The sequence below is a fragment of the Salmo salar genome, chromosome 16, assembly GCF_965601325.2.
Source record: "Salmo salar chromosome 16, fSalSal1, whole genome shotgun sequence".
Lineage (NCBI taxonomy): Eukaryota > Metazoa > Chordata > Actinopteri > Salmoniformes > Salmonidae > Salmo > Salmo salar.
Window position 1 is genome coordinate 41,369,292 of NC_138306.1, and position 25,226 is coordinate 41,394,517.

At 42.7% G+C, this 25,226-nt stretch overlaps 1 protein-coding gene across 2 annotated transcripts; it reads right to left on the minus strand.

Annotated features, from left to right (window-relative positions):
• Positions 1–14,005: 14,005 nt before the first annotated feature.
• LOC106573565 (kelch-like protein 23) lies at positions 14,006–20,633 on the minus strand. Of its 2 annotated transcripts, none has more exons than XM_014148712.3 (4): positions 20,140–20,633; positions 18,043–19,075; positions 17,443–17,854; positions 14,006–17,339 (listed from the first exon to the last, which is right to left on the minus strand). In XM_014148712.3, the coding sequence occupies exons 2-4, from the start codon at positions 19,004–19,006 to the stop codon at positions 17,036–17,038; spliced, it is 1,680 nt and encodes a 559-aa protein (XP_014004187.1). In that variant the 5' UTR covers positions 19,007–19,075; positions 20,140–20,633; the 3' UTR covers positions 14,006–17,035. The 2 variants fall into 2 exon arrangements, with proteins under 2 accessions (XP_014004187.1, XP_014004188.1); XM_014148713.3 differs by lacking the exon at positions 20,140–20,633 and adding an exon at positions 19,783–20,116.
• Between the last annotated feature and the right edge of the window lie 4,593 nt (positions 20,634–25,226).

The window sequence follows — 25,226 nt, forward strand, 5'->3', positions numbered from 1 at the left end:
TAGAGATTGCATAAAGGAGTTCTGTATCTATAATTCTTAAAATAATTGTTATATATTTTGTCAACGTTTAGGGTGAGTAATTTAGTAAATTCACAGGAAGTTTTGGGTGGGAATGCATGTTCTGAACATCACATGCCAATGTAAAAAGCTGTTTTTGGATATAAATATAAACTTGATTGAACAAAACATGCATGTATTGTGTAACATAATGTCCTAGGAGTGTCATCTGATGAAGATCATCAAAGGTTAGTGCTTCATTTAGCTGTGTTTTGGGTTTTGGAAAATGGCTGTGTGATTATTTGTGGCTATCTACTCTCCTAATGTTTTGCTTTCGCTGTAAAGCCTTTTTGAAATCGGACAATGTGGTTAGATTAACGAGAGTCTTGTCTTTAAAATGGTGTAAAATAGTCGTATGTTTGAAAAATTGAAATGATTGCATTTTTGAGGTTTTGTATTTCGCGCCACGCTCTTCCACTGGCTGTTGAATAGAGTGGGACGGGGACGTGCCACCTAGCCCATAGAGGTTTTAACAAGGAGCCTAAGTAAACATTTTTAGGAGTACAATGAAAAATATAAAGCTATAATCCTTCATTTTTATAAGCACACTGGTGCTCCTAAATTAAAAAAATCCAGGTCGCAGCAAAATATTTAGGCGCATATGCAAGTAAAATGGTCGCACTGTCGAGCCCTGCTCATTGGTACAGTATGTTACAGATGATTGCCCCCCAAAACCTTGGAGATTTAGGTGAGTGGTTTGTCTGTCTCTGTGCTCGGCCTTTACTCAAAGTGACAAGCTACTGTCCTACTACTACTAGGAGCCTCCTAGGTTAATGAAGTACCTCCCCACACAACAGCCATTCTACAGTGCAGTAGAAACATGAGCCTGGGTAGTGTAAAGTATCAGGGAGGAGCGGAGGGGAAGGGGTACAGCTTACACAGAGCAGGGATAAGGGGAAGACAAATGGTGGGATTAAAGACATTTGTCATTTTAAGAAACTTCTTTATTTCTTTTACATACAGTAAATATTGGAATTCTGTTCTAATAAACTTGTGATAAAACACCTGTTGAGATCATTTTAAGGCATTGAAGTAGGTAATGGATTATCGCTCAGAAAAATCTGTATATGAAAGATATTGTATTTATATTGATTGTCTTCTTGGGAAAAGGGACAGTGGAGCTGCTCTCTCTGAGGTCATTTGTCCCGTCTGTGTTCAGAGTAAGGTCCTGGGCCTGGGGAAGCAGTGTCGTCTCAGTCAGCGGCAGATGGAAACGTGGTTTCCATCGACAGACCGAGCAACACCAAGAAGTTTTGTGAAGCCTTGTGAGTCAACTCTCATTCATGTCAAGGTATAGTTTATTATAGAAAGAATATTAAGTTATTGTCTTATGACAAATATTTAGTTTAGTTGTTTTTGCAGTTGGAGGTTTGTTTTCTACATCATTGCATTTGTGGCAGCACTTACGTATCTGATTTGATGTAAGTATATTAAGCACATTCACTGTTTCAACCTTTATCCTGTACAGTGCTACTGCTCCATGCAGGCCTACTACTACTAACAGGCCCTCTCTGTGACCATTTGTTCTACCCCTCAGACCCCCTAGTTCTGGGACCACAGCGAGTGCTGGCGAGGCTACCCAAAACAAGTGAGTAGAACAGTTCACTCTAACCAGTGGTTCCCAAATATATTTGTCCTGTCACTCATCAAAATCCTATGGAATTTTCCTGTCACCCACAAAGTAAATACATCCAATGTTTCCAGTGACAACCCATTCGAAGAGGAATAAGCCGCATCCCACACCGTAGAGAGTTGAGTCCCGAAACAAGATTTGAGAACAAAACTGCATTGGATAACCTCAGGAAACTCACTCTTTCACCATTGGCAATTATGTCTGTCTGGAGGAATTGATAACAGTAATGACATTCCTCAAGGGGACTTAACCCCTGCTCCCTCCTTGCCTTTGGAGGTCATGACCTGAAACGGAGAAAACACTACAAGGACAAATATCATGGCATCTCTATCTAAACTAAATAACCTCTTTGGGCTAGGGGGCAGTATTTTGACATCTGGATGACAAGCGTGCCCAAAGTAAACTGCCTGTTACTCAGGCCCAGAAGCCCAGAAACACTCTAAAGTTTCTAAAACTGTTAAAATAATGTCTGTGAGTATAACAGAACTGATATGGCAGGCGAAAACCCGAGGACAAACCATCCAGATTCTTTTTTATTTCAGCCCACTACTGATTCCTATGGCTGTCATTTTTAATATGAAGGGAAAGATTGCAGTTCCTAGGGCTTCCACTAGATGTCAACAGTCTTTAGAAAGAGTTTCAGGCTTGGTTTTGGAAAAATGAGCAAGAATTTGTAGTTTTTCTAAGTGTCTCCCATTTTGGCTGTAGTGTTTTCACGCGTGTAGATGAGAGCACGTACTTTGTTGTTTATCTCCGGTAAAGACAATAACGATTCTCCGTCTTAAATTTGATCATTTATTTACGTATTAGGGTACCTGAGGTTTGATTATAAACATTGTTTGACTTGTTTGGAGAAGTTTATTGGTAATGTTTGGGATTCATTTTGTATGCATTTTGAAGGAGGGAAACCGGTGGATTATTGAATGAAGCGCGCCAGCTAAACTGAGTTTTTGGGGATATAAAGAAGGACTTTATTGAACAAAAGGACCATTTGTGATGTAGCTGGGACCTTTTGGAGTGCCAACAGAAGAAGATCTTCAAAGGTAAGGCATTTATTTTATCGCTATTTCTTTCATGGCGCACCTGCCTGGTTGGAAAATGTTTTTAATGCTTTTGTGTGCTGGGCGCTGTCCTCAGATAATCGTATGGTGTGCTTTCGCCGTAAAGCCTTTTTGAAATCTGACACAGCGGCTGGATTAACAAGAAGTTAAGCTTTTTTTCTGATGTATGACACTTGTATTTTCATGAATGTTAAATATGACTATTTCTGTCATTTGAATTTCGGGCTCTGCAATTTCACCGGATTTTGTCGAGTTGGGTCGCTAGCAGCACGTCTAGCCCAAAGAGGTTTTTAACTGATTATGGCACTGTAACCCCCTAATGCTGTTGACCTTTTCTTTGTTGAAGCCTGGCTGTTTTCTGTGCCTTGCAGGGAGTGAGGATGTGATTTCTAGGTGTTAAATGGCCCAGTAAGCTTCCCTCTATTGTCTCTCTGGAGCCTTGGAGAGTACTGTTTGGTGGTGGATGTTTGGTTCAAGTCACAGACATTTTTTTGTGACAAACTTTTTATTTAGTTTTGTTATTTTTCTTTTTCAGAGGGGGGTTACAGGTATTCCCATCCCACCCTGCAACCAAAGCTGCTTATCTGTCCCACTCCCACCCATCCATCGGGAGTCTCCCCTTAGATTCCCCCCAATGATCAGATACACCACCCCCCCCCCCCTTGTACCACTCCTTCCCAGTGGGAAGAAAGCACCAAAAGCCTAAATCAATTCATATAACTGGTTTGCATGTGTGGGGCTTTAGCTGAGATTGTTCTTTAGAGGAAAGTATATTTGTCCAGGCCTCAATTGGAAAGGGAAAGGGGGATACCTAGTCAGTTGCATAAGTGAATGCATTCAACTGAAATGTGTCTTCTGCATTTTACCCAATCAGAGACTAGCTGTTGCTGTCGATAATTGCAATGGTATAACTTCTAATAGTAACTGTATCCACTGGTTAAATGGGAGCGAGTGTCACATCGTGTGTGTAGGTGGCAGGGAAGTCAGGCGCAGGAGAATCAAACTTGGTATAAATGGAGTAGTTTAATAACGTAAAACAAAAACTCCAAAACTAAAGTACATAATAAAATAAACGTGGGTACAAGAACCCGTCGCGCACCAATCCATAATCACGAGCATAACAACAAACAATCTCTGACAAGGACATGAGGGGAAACAGAGGGTTAAATACACAGCATGTAATTGATGGGATTGGAACCAGGTGTGTAGGAAGACAAGACAAAACCAGTGGAAAATGAAAAATGGATCAATGATGGCTAGAAGACCGGTGACATCGACCGCCGAGCACCGCCCGAACAAGGAGGGGCATCGACTTCGGCAGAAGACGTGACAGAGAGTGAGGTGGTTGCCATCTTAGAGTCCAAAAAAATTCTGCATCAATGGTGCCTGCCTGCAGTGATCTTCTCTGATTGATTGAGAGATTCAAGGGGCTATCATTGTTAAGTTAGATAATAGATGGAAAGCATTGAATATTTAAATTCATGCACTTCGAAATGAATTTTGCAACTTTGACTGCAGGGCACTGCCACATCATAAGAAGGAATGTGCCTACCTGATTTAGGGGGCACAGTAAACAGTTGAGAGTTGGGGCCAATTTCATCATAAAACATTTACTTGGTGTTAAGTATAGTCTGTGAACAAACTTAGTGTATAAATTGATGGTTCGGATTAGGGGATGCCAAGGTCATATTTTTCCATATTCTGTTCCAGTTAAAGCGTCACAGCCATTTTGATTTATCACCACTTTCTATGCGTGTACATATCCTCTCTGTTTTTTAAGCACTAGACTGAGGAGGCGTTGGGGAACGCTTGCTAAAGGACAGGGTTTTCAAAGCTTCAGCTTCAAAGCTTGGCTTGTGAATTGGAGGGGGTGTAATGAGCAAAGTAGCACTTTTTTTCTATTTCAGTCAAGGGAGGACCTCCAAACACAGCGCTCCATGTTGTAAATACTCAGCTGTGTGGACTCCGGCCTGGCATGGGCTGAGTGTCTATCTGCTGCTGCTGGGCCTCCTTGGTAACCTTCCCTGACTGACTGCTCTCTCCCAGTGCACCACTGGGGGAGGGAGTCTCTCTCTCTCACCTGCTGCCTCGATCTCTGAATGCTTGGCTATGAAAATCCAACTGACATTTACTCCTGAGGTGCTGACCTGTTGCACCCTCTACAACCACTGTGATTATTATTTGACCCAGTTGGTCAACTATGAAAGTTTTTAAATCGTGAAGAACGATCTAACCTTAATGGCCATGTACTCTTATAGTCTCCACCGGCACCGCCAGAAGAGAACTGGTCACCCCTCGGAGACTGGTTCCTCTCTAGGTTTCTTCCTAGGTTCATGCCTTTCTAGGAAGTTTTTCATAGCCACTGAGCTTCTACATCTGCATTGCTTTCTCTTTGGGGTTTTAGACTGGGTTTCTGTATGAGCACTTTGTGACATCTGCTGATGTAAAAAGGGCTTTATAAATACATGTGATTGATTGATAATCCTCCCTACTTGGGCTGGGTCTCAAAAGGTCTCCTTACTCTCCCTGGTTTCCATTTTCTCATCATCCACGCTTAAGTGTGAGAACCGGACGGGTGAAAGCAAATACCTCCATTTAGGCTTCCGTTCCCATTTAGCCTTCAACTTTCCTTCTCTGTCAGATCAGTGCAGATAAAGAGAAGAGGAAATTAAAAGGAAGCCACTTTAGACGATTGGGATGCACCCAGGGTCATGGTCAGTAACCTTTAACCCCCCTGGTGTTTGTTTTGTTTCTCTCTTTCCCTGCAGCCTGTCGCTGAGGCTCACTATTGGTATTACATCACAGAGCTTGGTTTCTATTGGTCCCTGCTGCTCTGTGGATGTAAAGTGGAAGGTATGTGTCACTCCTGTCACCTCACACACTCTCCTGTCATCTCACACAAACTCTCCTGTCTCCTCACACAAACTCTCCTGTCTCCTCACACAAACTCTCCTGTCACCTCACACAAACTCTCCTGTCTCCTCACACAAACTCTCCTGTCTCCTCACACAAACTCTCCTGTCACCTCACACAAACTCTCCTGTCTCCTCACACAAACTACTGTCATTTAGCAGACGCTCAATTTACAATCAGTGCATTAATCTTAAAATAGCTAGGTGAGACAACATCAAAGATGTGAACACATATTTTTATGACCTAATGATTAATTGCTATCTAAGAGGAGATATGTCTGTTTCAGTATAAATTAGTCCGGACATTCTACCATTCGTCAGTGTTCAGTCTATTTAGAGAATCCTGGATTATGGTTCAAAATGTTCAAAAAGCTCTACAACAAAAAATGTGGAATATGATTATAGCTAATGGCATGGCAGCAAAGATGAAAACTTTCTCCACACACACACACACACACACACACACACCACACACACACACACACACACACACACACACACACACACACACACACACACACACTCCTGCCTATACACACACACACACATAGTGACTCTAAACCGCAGGACGGCCTCAGCTTTCATAGGAAAACCATTACTTTCCATTCCAGATTATAGTTAGTGTTCACAGCAGATTTCCAGCTTGTTTTGCAGAAACTTCTTTTTCATTTTTCTAGAGTCATGTTTCCTCAAAGGAACTGCCTGCAGAGGTGGTTGATGTTTTCAATGATAACTACAGTATGTATCTGGATGTTGTCCAATGAGGTTTAGTAATTATACACTAGTCCTGCCCCTCAGGACCCAGGTTACCTGCTCCCTGCCAAGCCTTCCCTTCCCCATCCTCTCATCATTCAAATGGGCAACTGAAAGGTCGCTGATTTGAATCCCCAAGCCGACAAGGTGAAAAGGGAGAGTTTGGGATCAGCAAAAAAACATATTTTCAATTCACACATTAGTATTAATACACACTTGTACATGTGTGAAATAGGACAATTATAAGCACCCACCTAATTATTATGATTATTCTCTCCTGCTATTCCCTCTGCTGTACTGATAAAACATCTACCTGTAATCTTTCAACAGATGGTATCACGTACAGTGCATTCGAAAACTATTCAGACCCCTTGACTTTTTCCTCATTTTGTTACGTTACAGCCTTATTCTAAAATTGAGGGAAAACATTTGTTCAATCTACACACAATACCCCATAATGACAAAGCAAAAACAGGTTTACACATTTAGCAAATGTATTAAAAATAAAAAACAGAAATATCACATTTATGTAAGTATTCAGGCCCTTTACTCAGTACTTTGTTGAAGCACATTTGGCAGCGATTACAGCCTTGAGTCTTCTTGGATATGACACTACAAGCTTGGCACACCTGTATTTGGGGAGTTTCTCCCATTCTTCTCAGCAGATCCTCTCAAGCTCTGTCAGGTCGGATGGGGAGAGTCGCTGCACAGCTATTTTCAGGTCTCTCCAGAGATGTTAGATCGGGTTCAAGTCCGGGCTCTGGCTGGTCCACTCAAGGACATTGAGACTTGCCCCGAAGCCACTCCTGCGTTGTCTTGACAGTGTGCTTAGGGTCGTTGTCCTGTTGGAAGGTGAACCTTAGCCCCAGTCTGAGGTCTTGAGCGCTCTGGAGCAGGTTTTCATCAAGGATCTCTCTGTACTTTCCTCTGTTCATCTTTCCCTCGATCCTGACTAGTCTCCCAGTCCCTGCCGCTGAAAAACATCCCCAATAAAACCACATTTTATTGGTCACATACACATATTTAAGGAATACCTAGGATAGGATAAAGTAATCCTTCTAACCCCCCCCCCCCCCCCCTTAAAAGATTTAGATGCACTATTGTAAAGTGGTTGTTCCACTGGATATCATAAGGTGAATGCACCAATTTGTAAGTCGCTCTGGATAAGAGCGTCTGCTAAATGACTTAAATGTAAATGTATATTTAGCAGATGTTATTGTGGGTGTAGCGAAATCCTTTTGTTTCTAGCTCCAGCAGTGCAGTAGTATTTAACAATTCACAACAATGCACAAATCTAAAAGTAAAAGAGTGGAATTAAGAAATATATAAATATTAGGACGAGCAATGTCGGCGTGGCATTGACTAAATACAGTAGAATAGAATACAGTATATACATATGAGATGAGTGAAGCAGTATGTAAACGTTAAAGTGACTAGTGTTCCATTATTTAAAAAGTGGCCAGTGATTCCATGTCAATATAGGGCAACAGCCTCTGAGGTGCAGGGTTGAGTAGCCGGGTGGTACCCGGCTAGTGATGGCTATTTAACAGTCTGATGACCTTGAGATAGAAACTGTTTTTCAGTCTCTCCGTCCAAGCTTCGGAGTGATGGTCCCAACGACGAGCCCCTTCATTTTGTTGACATTGAGAGAGAGGTTATTTTCCTGGCCTTAGGCTGTTTTGTCATTGTTGGTAATCAGGCCTACTACTGTTGTGTCATCTGCAAACTTGATGATTGAGTTGGGGCCCCACCCTTGTGGAGCCCCTGTGTTGAGGATCAGCGATGTAGAGGTGTTGTTTCCTACCTTCACCACCTGGGTATGGCCCGTCAGGAAGTCCAGGACCCAGTTGCACAGTGCGGGGCTCAGACCCAGGGTTCCAAGCTTAATGATAAGTTTAGCGGATACAATGGTGTTAAAGGCTGAGCTATAGTCAATGAACATCATTCTGACATAGGTATTCCTCTTGTCCAGATGGGATAGGGCAGTGTGCAGTGCAATGGCGATTGCATCGTCTGTGGATCTATTGTGGCGTTAAGCAAATTGAAGTGGGTCTAGGGTGTCAGGTAATGTAGCGGTGATATGATCCTTAACTAGCCTCTCAAATCACTTCATGATGACAAAAGTGCGTGCTACGGGGCAATAGTAATTTAGTTCAGTTACCTTTGCTTTCTTGGGTACAGGAACAATGGTGGACATGTTGAAGCAAGTGAGGACAACAGACTGGGATAGTGAGAGATTGAATATGTCCGTAAACCGTCCAGCCAGCTGGTCTGCGCATGCTCTGAGGACGCGGCTAGAGATGCCTTCTGGGCCGGGCAAGCCTTGCGAGGGTTAACGAGCTTAAATGTCTTACTCACGCCAGCCACGGAGAAGGAGAGCCCACAGTTCTTGGGAGCGGGCTGCGTCGGTGGCACTGTGTTATCCTCAAAGCGGGCGAAGAATGTATTTAGCTTGTCTGGGAGCAAGACGTCAGTGTCCGCGAGGTGGCTGGTTTTCCCTTTGTAATCTGTGATTGTCTGTAGACCCTGACAAATACGTCTTTTGTCTGAGCCGTTGAATTGCAACTCCACTTTGTCTCTGTACTGACGTTTTGCCTGTTTGATTGCCTTACGTAGGGAATAACTACACTGTTTGTATGCGACCATATTCCCAGTCACCTTGCCATGGTTAAATGCAATGGTTCACACTTTCAATTTTGCGTGAATGCTGCCATCTAGCCACGGTTTCTGGTTTGGGTAGGTTTTAATAGTCACCGTGGGAACAACATCCCATATACACTTCCTGATGAACTCAGTCATGGTGTCCGTGTAAGCATCAATGTTATTCTTAGAGGCTACCCAGAACATATCGAAGTCCCCGTGATCAAAACAATCTTGAAGCATATATTCCGATTAGTCAGACCAGTGTTGAATAGAACTTAGCACGGGTACTTCCTGTTTGAGTTTCTGCCTATAGGAAGGAAGGAGCAAAATGGAGTCGTGATCTGATTTGCCGAAGGGAGGGTGGGGGAGGGCCTTGTAGGCATCTCGAAAGGCGAGTAGCAAGGATCTAGTGTTTTCCCTAAATGAGTTCTACAGTCAATATGTTGATAGAACTTCGATAGTGTTTTCTTCAAATTTGCTTTGTTAAAATCCCCAGCTATAATAAATGTGGCCTCAGGATATGTGGTTTCCAGTTTGCATAAAGTCCAGTGTAGTTCCTTGAGGGCCGTCGATGTATCGGCTTGAGGGGGAATTTACAATGCTGTGACTATAACCAAAGAGAATTCTCCTGGGAGGTAATACGGTCAGCATTTGATTGTGAGGTATTCTAGGTCGGGTGAACAAAAAGACTTGAGTTTATGTACGTTATCACAATCACACCATGAATAGTTATATCCCGAGAGAGCCATGGTTCCATGAAACAGAGTATGTTACAGTCCCTAATGTCTCTCTGGAAGGAGATCCTCGCCCTGAGCTCGTCTACTTTATTGTCCAGAGACTGAACATTAACAAGTAATATACTCGGAAGTGGTGGATGGTGTGTCTGCCTCCTGAGTCGGACTAGAAGTCCACTCCGAATACCTCTTCTCCGCCGGCGGCAACTTGGAGCAACCTCTGGGATAAGTTCAATTGCCCGAACAAAGGATCCAATTCTGGAAAGTTGTATTCCTGGTTGTAATGCTGGTGAGTTACCTCAGCTCTGATATCCAAAAGTTATTTCCGGCTGTTTGTAAAAAAACGTTCTGGGCTAATAATGTAAGAAATAATACACAAAAAAAGAATACTGCAAAGTTGCTTAGGAGCTAGAAGCAGAGCTGCCATGTCTGCTTCACTGTAGGGATGGTGCCAGGTTTCCTCTTGACATGACGCAGGCCAAAGTGTATCTTGTTTCTCATGGTCTGACAGTCCTTTAGGTGCCTTTTGGCAAATTCCAAGCGGGCTGTCATGTGTCTTTTACAGAGGAGTGGCTTCCGTCTGGCCACTCTACCATAAAGGCCTGATTGGTGGAGTGCTGCAGAGATGGTTGTCCTTCTGGAAGGTTCTCCCATCTCCACAGAGGAAGTCAGGAGCTCTGTCAGAGTGACCATCGGGTTGTTGGTCACCTCCCTGACCAAGGCCCTTCTCCCCAGTTTGCTCAGTTTAGCCGAGCGGCCAGCTCTAGGAAGAGTCTTGGTGGTTCCAAACTTCTTACATTTAAGAATGATGAGGTCACTGTGTTCTTGGGACCTTCAATGCTGCAGATGTTTTTTGGTAGCCTTCCTCAGATCTGTGCCTCGACACAATCCTGTCTCAAGGCTCTACGGTCAATTCTTCAGACCTCATGGCTTGGTTTTTGCTCTGACATGCACTGTCAACTGGGGGAACTTATATAGACAGGTGTGTGCCTTTCCAAATCATGTGTGTGCCTTTCTCCAATCAAGGTGGACTCTAATTAAGGATGATTGATGGAAACAAGATGCAACAGAGCTCAATTTCGAGTCTCAAAATAATGGGTCTGAATACTTATGTAAATAAGGTATCTGTTTTTTATTTTTAGTACATTTGAAAAATGTCTAAATCTGTTTTTGCTTTGTCATTATGGGGTATTGTGTGTAGATTGATGAGGAAAAAGTTTTATTTAATCCATTTTAGAATAAGGCTGTTACATAACTACAGTAAATGTGGAAAAAGGGAATGGGTCTAAATACTTTCGGAATGCACTGTATATCTTATTTGTATTCTTTTTTTAAACAGCTTTTTCTGCCTTCTGTACCATTGATAAATCAACCAGTACAGTACACAGCTGACTGATTTACAGCACCAGGAGTGAAGGACTGCTGAAGCCCAGGTTATAGTATCCTCTACAGTTGTGTGGTTTGTTTGTTTCCAGGATTTCAAAGAACAGATTATCCACCACATTGCTACCATTTTCCTCATCGGATTCTCGTATTGTGCGAACTATGTGCACGTTGTCACTCTGGTGATGCTAGTTCATTTTTCCTAAGACTTCCTCCTAGAGGTAGGAGATCAGTCTCAGCTTACAAGTCTCACACAAATCATACAGACACAGTAAACTAAAGGGGGAATAGGAATACAATAATATTCTTATCATACATGCACGTGATCAAGCTAATTTGGCATTACCATTTTCGCACAGACTGTTTGGATGGGTTGTGTGGTTATTTAAGCAAGGTTCTTGGCTACCATGGAGGTCACTAAACTTGATTTGAATACAGGGATTGTTTATTCACATAACTTCCTTTTATTTTGACTATTATGTTCATAGCAATCAAACACATTTGGTTTTAAGTAGCAATTTTTTGTGGAAAGCAAAACTCGTCTTGGGGGTAAACTTCTCTTACCGCTCCCAAGAGACTTTCAGCTATGAAATACGACTCCTATTGTCACATTTATTCCTAAAACTGTTTTTAAATGAATTTAGTAAAGTCTAGTATTGCCTTGATGTTATCTCATAATAATCATTGTCTCCATCATCTTGAGCCTGATGAAATATGTATGGCTTGTGGTGAGGATCCAGGCATGAAGAATACCTCCTTTAGAAGCAGTCAATGGGAGACATTGGAACAGAAGGGGACAGTGGGTGTCAGGTAGCCTAGCAGATAAGAGTGTTGGGCCAGTAAGGTTGCTGGTTCGAATCCCCATTTTATAGATAGTTTACAGTTGAAATCAGAAGTTTACATACACTTAGGTTAGAGACATTAAAACTTGTTTTTCAACCACTCCACAAATTTCTTGTTAACAAGCTATAGTTTTGGCAAGTCGGTTAGGACATCTACTTTGTGCATGACACAAGTAATTTTTCAAACAATTGTTTACAGACAGATTATTTCACTTATAATTCACTGTATCACAATTCCAGTTGGTCAGAAGTTTACATACACTAAGTTGACTGTGCCTTTAAACACCTTGGAAAATTCCAGAAAATGATGACATGGCTTTATAAGCTTCTGATAGGCTAATTGACATCATTTGAGTCAATTGGAGGTGTACCTGTGGATGCATTTCAAGGCCTACTTTCAAATTCAGTGCCTCTTTGCTTGACATCATGGGAAAATCAAAAGAAATCAGCCAAGACCTCAGAAAAAAAAATTGTAGACCTCCACAAGTCTGGTTCATCCTTGGGAGCAATTTCCAAACGACTGAAGGTACCACGTTCATCTGTACAAACAATAGTATGCAAGTATAAACACCATGGGACCACGCAGCCGTCATACCGCTCAGGAAGGAGACGCATTCTGTCTCCTAGAGACAGAAAAAAAAAAAATCTATGAAATGTATGCATTCACTGCTGTAAGTCGCTCTGGATAAGAGCGTCTGCTAAATGACTAAAATGTAAATGTATGGTCACCACCTGCAGAACCACTCCTTTATTGGGTGTGTCTTGCTAATTGCCTATAATTTCCACCTGTTGTCTATTCCATTTGCACAACAGCATGTGAAATCTATTGTCAATCAGTGTTGCTTCCTAAGTGGACAGTTTGATTTCACAGAAGTGTGATTGACTTGGAGTTACATTGTGTTGTTTAAGTGTTCCCTTTATTTTTTTGAGCAGTGTATATAATTAATATACAATGCATTCGGAAAGTATTCAGACCCCTTCCCCTTTTCCACATTTTGTTACAGCCTTATTCTAAAATGGAAGAAATAAATGAAAATCCTCATCAATCTACACACAACCCCGTAATGAGAAAGTGAAAACCGTTTTTTAGAAATGTTTGCAAAAACAGAAATACCTTTAAGTATTCAGACCCTTTACTATGAAACTCAAAATTGAGCTCAGATGCATCCTGTTTCCATTGATCATACTTGAGATGTTTCTACAACTTGATTGGAGTCCACCTGTGGTAAATTCAATTGATTGAACATGATTTGGAAAGGCACACTTGTGTCTATACTGTATAAGGTCCCACAGTTGACATTGCATGTCAGAGCAAAAACCAAGCCATGAGATCGAAGGAATTGTCCGTAGAGCTCCGAGACAGGATTGTGTCTAGGCACAGATCTGGGGAAGAATACCGTAATTTCTTGACCATTTAAGCGCACCTGAATATAAGCCGCCACCCACTGAATTTAAATTTTTTTTTTATTTTGAACATAAATAAGCTGCACATGTCTATAAGCCGCAGGTGCCTACCGGTACATTGAAACAAATGAACTTTACACAGGCTTAAACGAAACACGGCTTGTAACAAAAATAAATAGGCTTTAACGAAACACGGCTTGTAAAAAAAAATAAAAAATTAGCAGTAAGCTTTAGTTGTCTTTTTGCACTGAGTCAATTCCTCACGCTGCTGTTTCCAACGTCTTATCATCGACTCATTAAGACCAAGCTCCCGTGCAGCAGCTCCATTTCCTTTTCCAACAGCCAGATCAATCGCCTTCAACTTGAAAGCTGCATCATATGCATTTCTCCGTGTCTTTGCCATGATGAGGGTGACAAAATGACTACCGTAATCAGAATGATGGGAAGTTTGAGAGCGCTCGATTTAATCTAAACAGTAAACAAAAAAGTTGTTTGACCTTAACCCGTTCGGCAATTTCATTGGTCTAATGAAAGCTTCATGCCGGCAAAAAACTGAGCACGTCACAGTATGTGTTTTTTTGGAGAAAAAAAAATTGAAAGCGGGAAAAATCCATATATTAGCCGCGTCATTGTTTAAGCCGCGAGGTTCAAAGCCTGGGAAAAAAGTTGCGGCTTATAGTCCGGAATTTACGGTACCAAAAAATGTCTACAGTATTGAAGGTCCCCAAGAACACAGTGGCCGCCATCATTCTTAAATGGAAGAAGTTTGGAACCACCAAGACTCTTACTAAACTGAGCAATCGGGGGAGAAGGGCCTTGGTCAGGGAGGTAACCGAGAACCCGATGGTCACTCTGACAGAGCTTCAGAGTTTCTCTGTGGAGATGGGAGAACCTTCCAGAAGGGCAACCATCTCTGCAGCACTCCACCAATCAGGCACTTATGGTAGAGTGGCCAGACGGAAGCCACTCTTCAGTAAAAGGCACATGACAGCCTGCTTGGATTTTGCCAAAAGGCACCTAAAGGACTCTCAGACCATGAGAAACCAGATTCTGTGGTCTGATGAAACCAAGATTGAACTCTTTGCCTGAATGCCAAGTGTCATGTCTGGAAGAAACCTGGCACCATCCTTACGATGAAGCATGGTGGTGGCAGCATCATGCTGTGGGGATGTTTTTCAGCGGCAGGGACTGGGAGCCTAGTAATGATTGAGATGAACCTGCTCCACAGAGCTCAGGACCACAGACTGGGGCGAAGGTTCACCTTCCAACAGGACAACAACCCTAATCACACAGCCAAGACAACGCAGGAGTGGCTTCGGGACAAGTCTCTGAATGTCCTTGAGTGGCCCAGCCAGAGCCCGGACTTGAACTCGATCAAACATCTCTGGATGTGTGCAGCATCACTCCCTATCCAACCTGAAAGCTTGAGAGGATCTGCAGAGAAGAATGGGAGAAACTTTCCAAATACAGGTGTGCCAAGCTTGTCGCTTCATACCCAAGAAGACTCAAGGCTGTAATCGCTGCCAAAGGTGCTTCCACAAAGTACTGAGTAAAGGGTCTGAATAGTTAAGTAAATGTGATCAGTTTTTTATTTTTAATACATTTGCTAAAATGTCAAAAAAACTGGGGGGTTTTCATTATGGGGTATTGTATGTAGATTGAGGGAAAACATTTTTTAGATCCATTTTAGAATAAGGCTGTAATGTAACAAAATGTGGTCAAGGGGTCTGAATACTTCCCGAATGCACTGCATATGGCTTGTATATTGTCAATGCAGTCCATTTGTTATTTCATTTACGGTTTCAGATAATACTTCACTGCGATTGAAGTATATTACTGTTTACTGCACTGTCAAAATAATGGTGTGGCCAAACAACAAGAACACTGGTTTTACTTTTAGATCAAGTTTGTTTTTTGAAATTGTGTGTAAATAATGAAAGACATAGTATACTTAGTCTCTGGCACAGTCAAAGTGTGACAATTCCTCCCTGGATTAAAATGTTTATGAAAAATGACTGAATCAGCATTATAAAAGAAACAGTCTAGTAATCTATTGCCCTTTTTGTTCATTGTACTAACAACTGACATTAATAACACTAGTATGATGGTAGAATTTAGAAAAATGTATACATTTAAACAATTAGCTTTTTATTAAAATTAAGGATATCTCAGGCAACATTGATCAAGGATCAAGTTTGGGAAATCCTGCCTTATGGAGCAGCGTCATGACCAGGCATTTAACATTTTATAAGAAAAACCTTGGGGGAAAAAATTGTGTTTTTCTATAATTGTTTTATATGAATATCCCTGTGACAACAGAGAGGAGTGTGCAGCATGTTTCACCAACAGGTTGTTTTACTCTGTGCTACTGAACCTTTACACTTTGTCTGTCACAAGCACTTGTTACAAAATATGACAATGTTTTAGATTCTGTCTGAATCTATAACTGGAATAATGTCTCAATCGATACAATTGTACTACTCATATTGTTTACAGGAGCTTTTGCAAAAATGTGATGTCATTAGATTGACAAAAAGTTCAAGCACTAAAGACATGATACTACTGTGCTGTGAAAAGATGGGGGTTTGGAATGACTTGTATTCCTTTTTTGCCCAGAGACGTGTCAATCACAATCATCTCTATCGTCTCACACTGGAATAACAGATCTGTATGAGCTTGTCATGCAATGACAGCGATAATCAGATGAGATGACTAAAGCACACACAGATCTGGGACCAGGGTAGGAACACACTTCTTTGAGACGGACTATGTTGTTACCAGGGTCTAGGTGTGCCTCAATCTCTTAATGCTGCTTTTGTACTGTAACACCAGTGTTACACCCTTATGTTATACTAGGGAAATGTTGTTTCCATAGCAAGGGCTGACAGTGAGGACTTGTGAAGAGCAGAATCAACAACCTCTGCATAACCAAAACAGTTGCTTTGTTTTGAAGATATTAAAGTTCACAGTTATTTTTGTATGTTTTTGACCATAACAACTATCTTCTTAGCAAAGATCAATTTCTCAAGCAAGAATTTAGCTAGAACTGTCTGGGAGTGGTCTGAGTGGGAAGGGAACAACTGAAAACTAGCTGTTATTGGCAGAGAGGTTTGGAACTCTCTTTCTTATTGGTCTATTAACTGTGAAATTGTGAAAATTATGATGATGCCCTTTTAGTGTAAGAGCTGTTTGAAAAGACCACCTGAAATATTTGACTATTTTGTTGGGATGAAGGGCATTATCAGCATTTTCAAATGTTCACAACCTCATAGTGTGGAAATGTACTGCATATATAAAACACGGGAAAATCCCATTTTTGACTGCACTGGGCCTTCAATCATGATTATTGGATGTTTATTTTATTAAAAGTTCTACTAGTGCAACGATACAAATGGCAATAACACATGACTAGTTTGTTCACTCTGGCCAGTTCAACAAAATCAGTAAATAACTTTTATCAAACTATTGATAAATGTGTTTGTACCTTTTTCATTCAAAAGCAAAATCAATAGCTGATAAGTGTCTGACCATTTCAATAGAATATCTCTTATATTGGGGAGAGGGAGTTGGTGAGAAGGATGTGAACTGCTGAATGCTTACTGGCAACGCAGTGTCATGTGACCAAGCGCATGGTGACACAGCCACGGAGAGGCACAGGACAGGGTATGGCATTGTCTATTTCCATGCAGGTGTCGATGTAAGGATCCATCAGTACCATGTTGGGGAATGCTTTGTTCATCTTTCGCTCGCTCAGCAGGTAGATCTGCCCATTGACTGTGGTGCAGCCACCAAAGAACTTTCTGTCCAGACATTCTTCTTCTAGAACTGTCCATTCGTCTGTCTCCACATCTAGCCGCAATGCCTGACCTCCCAGGAGATAGATGGCCCCGTTGAGCACTGTTGCAAGAAGGTCATACCTACGGGACATAAAATGTATTTTCATAAGGAACCTGCCCCAGAACTAGCTAGTTCCATGACTTTCAACCTAGCAGAACTAGTGCAAGCTCTGAGTTCACTTACCTGGGCAGAGGGGAGTAAGTGACCACGTCCCATTGGTCCTCCTTCACCAGGTATCTCTGAATGCCGCTGTACACCTCCCCATTCTCATCCAGTCCACAGGCGACATAGATGCACAAATCCAGAGCGACGGTGGCAGCCCTATCCACAGCCCGCACCATGGGGCTGACATCCTCCCAGCCCTGTGCTCCCAGCGGCAGCTTCTCCACGTGGGCCACAGGCCCCTCGTCCATGGTGCCCCCCAGGACGTACAGCTCCTGCCCCAGGCCCACAGAGCAGTGGCTGTGCCTGGACTTCTGCAGCGGAGGGCCATCCACCCAGCGCTCATTCCCACACTGGAATATCCGCACCCAGTCCACGCTGTACCAAAAAATCGCATCACGGAAGTTGCCTCCGGTGACTACAATGTTTTCTCCTGGGAGAGGAAGAAACAAGAGGCTGACATAAATTACTTGAATTATGACTCGTATGGCTTATTCAAGTATACATTCTCCCGATAGCATACTGATAGTAAGTTCATGGATCACTTTAGCTGACTTAATTTATTCAGAATAAGAAAGGGTGTTTAACTTCAGAAAGGGAGTCAAATTGTCAAATCATTACCTACTGCTGCCACAGAGTACTGTGTGAGATTCTTCCTCTGAAGTGGTGCATGGGACTGCCATCTCCCACTGTGGGGGTAAAACTGGTAGAGAGACTGTTTGTCCTGGTCATGGGGCCCTCCGAGTATGTACAGTGTCTCTCTGGCCCGAGGTACGGACCTGCCCATAGACCAGCTAGTAGGAAAATTGTCATTCAGTTTACAGATGAGTTTGGCTTGCGGGTCGGACCCTTTGAGCCTGGTGAGCAGATCAGTGATGTAGGGCAGAGACAGGCTCTCTAGTCGCACCAGCTCCACCAACTCCATGAAGTCCTCCTCCCGACTGGGGTCAAAGGTTGCCCAGCGTAAGGTCATCTCCAAGGCTTGATCCTCCCTGGGTACAAATAGTTTATCACTGGCAAGGAGGTCCGCCACACTCTCCTTGGACAGATACATGAAGTCATCCTCTGTGGCGATAGCAGGTAGGTGGGTTAGAGCCACCTCACGTGCTGCTGTGTAGAGCTCCCGGCATCCCAGCTGCCAAGCGTAGGACATCATGCCCAAGCAGTTGCTCAGATGCAGCTCTCTCTCCAGGAACTTGCCGCACAGGAGCCTGGGTCTCTCCAGCTGGAGGAAGTCTGCTGTCTCGAGGATCCTAAGGACATTCTCTCTGCTGAGAGATAGCTTGGATGTCTGGGTGTATTCCATCAGGACACGAAACTGCTCCACACCCACACCTTTGATCTCAACGTGGCGCTTGCCACTCTCTCTGCCGCCGCCATAGAAAAGTGCACGGAAATATGGGCTCTGAAGAGCCAGCTGTTGACGGTTCACAAAGAAGGATTCTGTCTCTATGTGAAGAACTGTGTCAGGTATCATCACATTTATCTCAGCCTCCTCGTTGGAACTGTCGTTATCGGGGCATAACACAAGAGAAGGTGTTGCTCTTACAGTATACGGCACCAGCTCTGGATTTCTGCAGGCCATGTCACAACAGCCACGGTCCTCCCCTTGTCTTACTTTCTCTGGTGCGACCCTTCTCTGGTTCTCTGTTGGCTACCAATGGGGAAATTAGGTCAGGTCAGTTTGCAAAACACAAGCTAAATATAACTATGGCCTATGTGCCAACCAGACAGCAGGCATACCAAACTATTTGTTGTGGGTGAAAGGGGTTTGTAAAGACCCATGTAATAACATTGAATTATAAGGTTGGCTCCTTTATAAGTCGCAGTTTTATGTGTTAAATAGAGAATTATCAATTTACATGTATTTTTGTAGGCCCTGCATGTGACCCCTGCTCTTTGCCAAACATTAGAGATTTCTGCACAGAGGGAAATTAATAATTATTGGGTCCGTTTTTTTCTATGAAACATATTTAGACTATGGAAAAAACACTTCTTTATCATTAGTAGAATATTCTATTATTATGGTCTCAACTACTAATCAGGTCAAACTGTCACTGAATTTACGGAAGAGCGAAAATGGCGGGGAGTTCGTATTTTGTTCGTCTTGTTTGAATGAATAAACAAAAATAATTTAGCTAATTTCCATACATATTCTAAAGGGTTCAACTTTTAAATATTTTTGTCGTCTTTACTTATTATTCCGACTAGATAGAGACATCTAACCACCTAGCAAGACTGTAAGTCCTGGCTATCATGGCTAGCTAGCTAGCTAACGTTGCCAACTATCGTGTTTCTAGCTTTGCTCCATGGCATTACATGTGGCTTGAGTCCGCTTCAACGCCCTGCATCTTTACTCACCAAAGTAAAATATGTTTAAGTTCTGACGAAATTCGATGCAATGTGCGAGCAAGCCCATGGGCATGCGTCGGATCTGCATTACGAGCTGCGTGCGCATGGACGAGAGCTAGTTTGACTCAACCAGAGTGCTAGAAATTTGTTTATTTCGTATTTTGGACAAATGACAACTTGCGCATACATAAATACGTTTGTAAGCACTCCTGTAACACTTATGTTTGCGAGTAACGAAAGTATATTAAAGCCAGTCAGTAAACACAATTTGAAAAAAATCCTCTATGGAGGGTAGCCATGTTAACTCGAACCTCAGCTGCATATCTAATATGCTGTTTATTAGCTGTAAAGATATTTTCGACTAACCTTTACTTGGCGATACTTTCTTTGTTCTCGATTCGGAAGGGGCCGGTGTCTAGTTTACAGTTGAAATCAGAAGTTTACATACACTTAGGTTGGAGTCATTAAAACTTGTTTTTCAACCACTCCACAAATTTCTTGTTAACAAGCTATAGTTTTGGCAAGTCGGTTAAGACATCTACTTTGTGCATGACACAAGTAATTTTTCCAACAAATGATTACAGACAGATTATTTCACTTATAATTCACTGTATCACAATTCCAATTGGTCAGAAGTTTACTAAGTTGACTTTGCCTTTAAACACCTCGGAAAATTCCAGAAAATGATGTCATGGCTTTATAAGCTTCTGATAGGCTAATTGACATAATTTGATTCAATTGGAGCTGCACCTGTGAATGTATTTCAAGGCCTACCTTCAAACTCAGTGCCTCTTTGCTTGACATCATGGGAAAATCAAAAGAAATCCGCCAAGACCTTAGAAAAAAAATTGTAGACCTCCACAAGTCTGGTTCATCATTGGGAGCAATTTCCAAACGACTGAAGGTACCACGTTCATCTGTACAAACAATAGTACGCAAGTATAAACACCATGGGACCACGCAGCTGTCATACCGCTCAGGAAGGAGACGCGTTCTGTCTCCTAGAGATGAACGTACTTTGGTGCGAAAAGTGCAAATCAATCCCAGAAATGCTGGAGGAAACAGGTACAAAAGTATCTATATCCACAGTAAAACGAGTCCTATATCGACATAACCTAAAAGTCTGCTCACCAAGGAAGAAGCCACTGCTCCAAAACCGCCATAAAAAAAAGCCAGACTAAGGTTTGCAACTGCACATGGGGACAAAGATCGTACTTTTTGGAGAAATGTCCTCTGGTGTGATGAAACAAAAATAGAACTGTTTAGCCATAATGACCATTGTTATGTTTGGAGGAAAATGGGGGAGGCTTGCAAGCCGAAGAACACCATCCCAACCCCGTGAAGCACCGAGGTGGAAGCATCATGTTGTGGAGGTGTATTGCTGCAGGAGGGACTGGTGCACTTCACAAAATAGAGGGAGGAAAATGATGTGGATATGTTGAAGCAGCATCTCAAGACATCAGTCAGGAAGTTAAAGCCTGGTCGCAAATGGGTCTTCCAAATGTACAATGACCCCAGCATACTTCCAAAGTTGTGGCAAAATGGCTTAAGGACAACAAAGTCAAGGTATTGGAGTGGCCATCACAAAGCTCTGACCTCAATCCTGTAGAAGATTTGTGGGCAGAACTGAAAAAGCGTGTGCGAGCATGGAGGCCTACAAATCTGACTCAGTTACACCAGCTCTGCCAGGAGGAATGGGCCAAAATTCACCCAACTTATTGTGGGAAGCTTGTGGAAGGCTACCCGAAATGTTTGATCCAAATGTAACAATTTAAAGGCAATGCTACCAAATACTAATTGAGTGTATGTAAACTTCTGACCCACTGGGAATGTGATGAAAGAAATAAAAGCTGAAAAAAATAATTCTCTCTACTATTATTCTGACATTTCACATTCTTAAAATAAAGTGGTGATCCTAACTGATCTAAGACAGGGAATTTTTACTAGGATTAAATGTCAGGAATTGTTTAAAACTGGCTAAGGTGTATGTAAACTTCCGACTTCAACTGTAAGTCTCCAGCTTCAGTGATTTTTGCAATTCGTTCCAGCCATTGGCAGCAGAGAACTGGAAGGACAGCCGGCCAAAGGAAGTGTTGGAGCGCGTGTTATGGGTGGGTGTTGCTATGGTGACCAGTGAGCTGAGATAAGGCTGGGCTTTACCTAGCAAAGACATAGATGACCTGGAGCCAGTGGGTTTGGCGACGAATATGTAGTGAGGGCCAGCCAACGACAGCATACAGGTTGCAGTGGTGGGTAGTATATGGGGCTTTGGTGACAAAACGGATGTCATTGTGATAGACTACATCCAGTTTGCTGAGTAGAGTGTTGGAGGTTATTTTGTAAATGACATCGCCGAAGTCAAGGATCGGTAGGATAGTCAGTTTTACGAGGGTATGTTTGGCAGCATGAGTGAAGGAGGCTTTGTTGCAAAATAGGAAGCCGATTCTAGATTTAATTTTGGATTGGAGATGCTTAATGTGAATCTGGAAGGAGAGTTTACAGTCTAACCAGACACTTAGGTATTTGTAGTTGTCCACATATTCTAAGTCAGAACCATCCAGAGTAGTGATGCTAGTCAGGCGGGCGGGCGGGTGCGGGCAGCAATCGGTTGAAGAGCATGCATTTAGTTTTACTAGCATTTAAAAGCAGTTGGTGGCCACGAAAGGAGTGTTGTATGGCATTCAAGCTCATTTGGAGGTTTGTTAACACAGTGTCCAAAGAAGGGCCAGATGTATACAGAATGGTGTCGTCTGCATAGAGGTGGATCAGAGAATCACCAGCAGCAAGAGCGACATCATTGATATATACAGAGAAAAGAGTCGGCCCGAGAACTGAACCCTGTGGCACCCCCATAGAGACTGCCAGAAGTCCGGACAACAGGCCCTCCGATTTGACACACTGAACTCTATCTGAGAAGAAGTTGGTGAACCAGGCGAAACAGTCATTTGATAAACCAAGGCTAATGAATCTGCAGATAAGAATGCGGTGATTGACATAATCGAAAGCCTTGGCCAGGTCGATGAAGACGGCTGCATAGTACTGTCTTTTATCGATGGCGGTTATGATATCGTTTAGGACCTTGAGCGTGGCTGAAGTGCACCCATGACCAGATCGGAAATCAGATTGCATAGTGGAGAAGGTAGGGTGAGATTTGAAATGGTCGGCGATCTGTTTGTTAACTTGGCTTTCGAAGATTTTTGAAAGGCAGGGCAGGATGGATATATGTCTATAACAGATTGGGTCTAGAGTGTCTTCCCTTTGAAGAGGGGGGTGACCGTGGCAGCTTTCCGATCTTTGGGGATCTCAGACGATACGAAAGAGAGGTTGAACAGGCTAGTAATAGGGGTTGCAACAATTTCGGCAGATCATTTTAGAAAGAGAGGGTCCATCATGACAAGAGAGACAAAACAACACTACAGACCTAAGACAACAACATAGCAAGGCAGCAACACATGACAACACAGCATGGTAGCAACACCACATAACAACAACATGGTAGCAACACAACATGGTAGCAGCACAAAACATGGTACAAACATTATTAGGCACAGACAACAGCACAAAAGGCAAGAAGGTAGAGACATCAATACATCACACAAAGCAGCCACAACTGTCAGTAAGAGTGTCCATATTTGAGTCTTTGAATGATGAGATTGAGATAAAACTGTCCAGTTTGAGTGTTTGTTGCAGCTCGTTCCAGTCGCTAGCTGCAGCGAACTGAAAAGAGGAGCGACCCAGGGATGTGTGTGCTTTGGGGACCTTTAACAGAATGTGACTGGCAGAATGGGTGTTGTATGTGGATGGTGAGGGCTGTAGTAGATATCTCAGATAGGGGGGAGTGAGGCCTAAGAGGGTTTTATAAATAAGCATCAACCAGTGGGTCTTGCGACGGGTATACAGAGTTGACCAGTTTACAGAGGAGTATAGAGTACAGTGATGTGTCCTATCCTATAAGGAGCATTGGTGGCAAATCTGATGGCAGAATGGTAAAGAACATTTAACCGCTCAAGACCACCCTTACCTGCCGATCTTTAAATTACGTCTCCGTAATCTAGCATGGGTAGGATGGTCATCTGAATCAGGGTTAGTTTGGCAGCTGGGGTGAGAGGAGCGATTACGATAGAGGAAACCAAGTCTTTAGCCTGCAGCTTTGATATGGGCTGAGAGAAGGACAGTGTATCTTCTAGTCATACTCCCAAGTACTTGTATGAGGGGGACTACCTCAAGCTCTAAACCCTCAGAGGTAGTAATCACACCTGTGGGGAGAGGGGCATTCTTCTTACCAAACCACATGACCTTTGTTTTGGAGGTGTTCAGAACAAGGTTAAGGGTAGAGAAAGCTTGTTGGACACAAAGAAAGCTTTGTTGTACACAAAATCCTGGGAGGGGCCAGCTGAGTATAAGTCTGTATCATCTACATATAAATGGATGAGAGAGCTTCCTACTGCCTGAGCTCTGTTGTTGATGTAAATTGAGAAGAGTGTGGGGCCTAGGATCGAGCCTTGGTGTACTCCCTTGGTGACAGGCAGTGGCCGAGACAGCAGATTTTCTGACTTTATACACTGCACTCTTTGAGAGAGGTAGTTAGCAAACCAGGCCAAAGACCCCTCAGAGACACCAATACTCCTTACTTAAGAACAAATTCTTATTTTACAATGACGGCCTACCCTGGCCAAACCCTCCCCTAACCCCAGTGGTGTAAAGTACTTTAGTAAAAATACTTTAAAGTACTACTTAAGTAGTACTACTTTAGTACACTTTGAAGGACTAAATGGCAGTATTTTTTATTTCAACCACATTTGTGTATTCAAAAGAAGGCAGAGGCTCAGAAAACAGAGTTTTCACCCTCATGACAAAAGTTGCACACAAACTGTTAGGGCCTACATAAAGCTGTCCCAACAGCAGTCCCAACATCTTACCACTGCTACACCTGGCTATCAGCGGAGCCTTGCCTGGCAGCGAAATAGTTAATTCAGCCTCATTTACTGCATTTTAAGCAAACATAGCTGATATGGCTGACTTGCTTAAACAAATGTGGTTTCTAAAGACAATTGAGATGTAAAAACTATAGCATAAGGGGACGACAAGCAGGTAAGAGGCCATCCGTAATTTATATTAAGACATTAATGAGCGAGCTAGGATGGGCGTAGTCAATATAACTATTTGTTAAGGACTTTTGAAATGTACAGCGACAGAATTCAGAACATGGGCCATTCTTACATTTTTTTTACATTTACATTTTAGTCGTTTAGCAGACGCTCTTATCCAGAGCGACTTACAAATTGGTGCATTCACCTTATAATATCCAGTGGAACAACCACTTTACAATAGTGCATCTAAATCTTTTAAGGGGGGGGTTAGAAGGATTACTTTATCCTATCCCAGGTATTCCTTGAAGAGGTGGGGTTTCAGGTGTCTCCGGAAGGTGGTGATTGACTCCGCTGTCCTGGCGT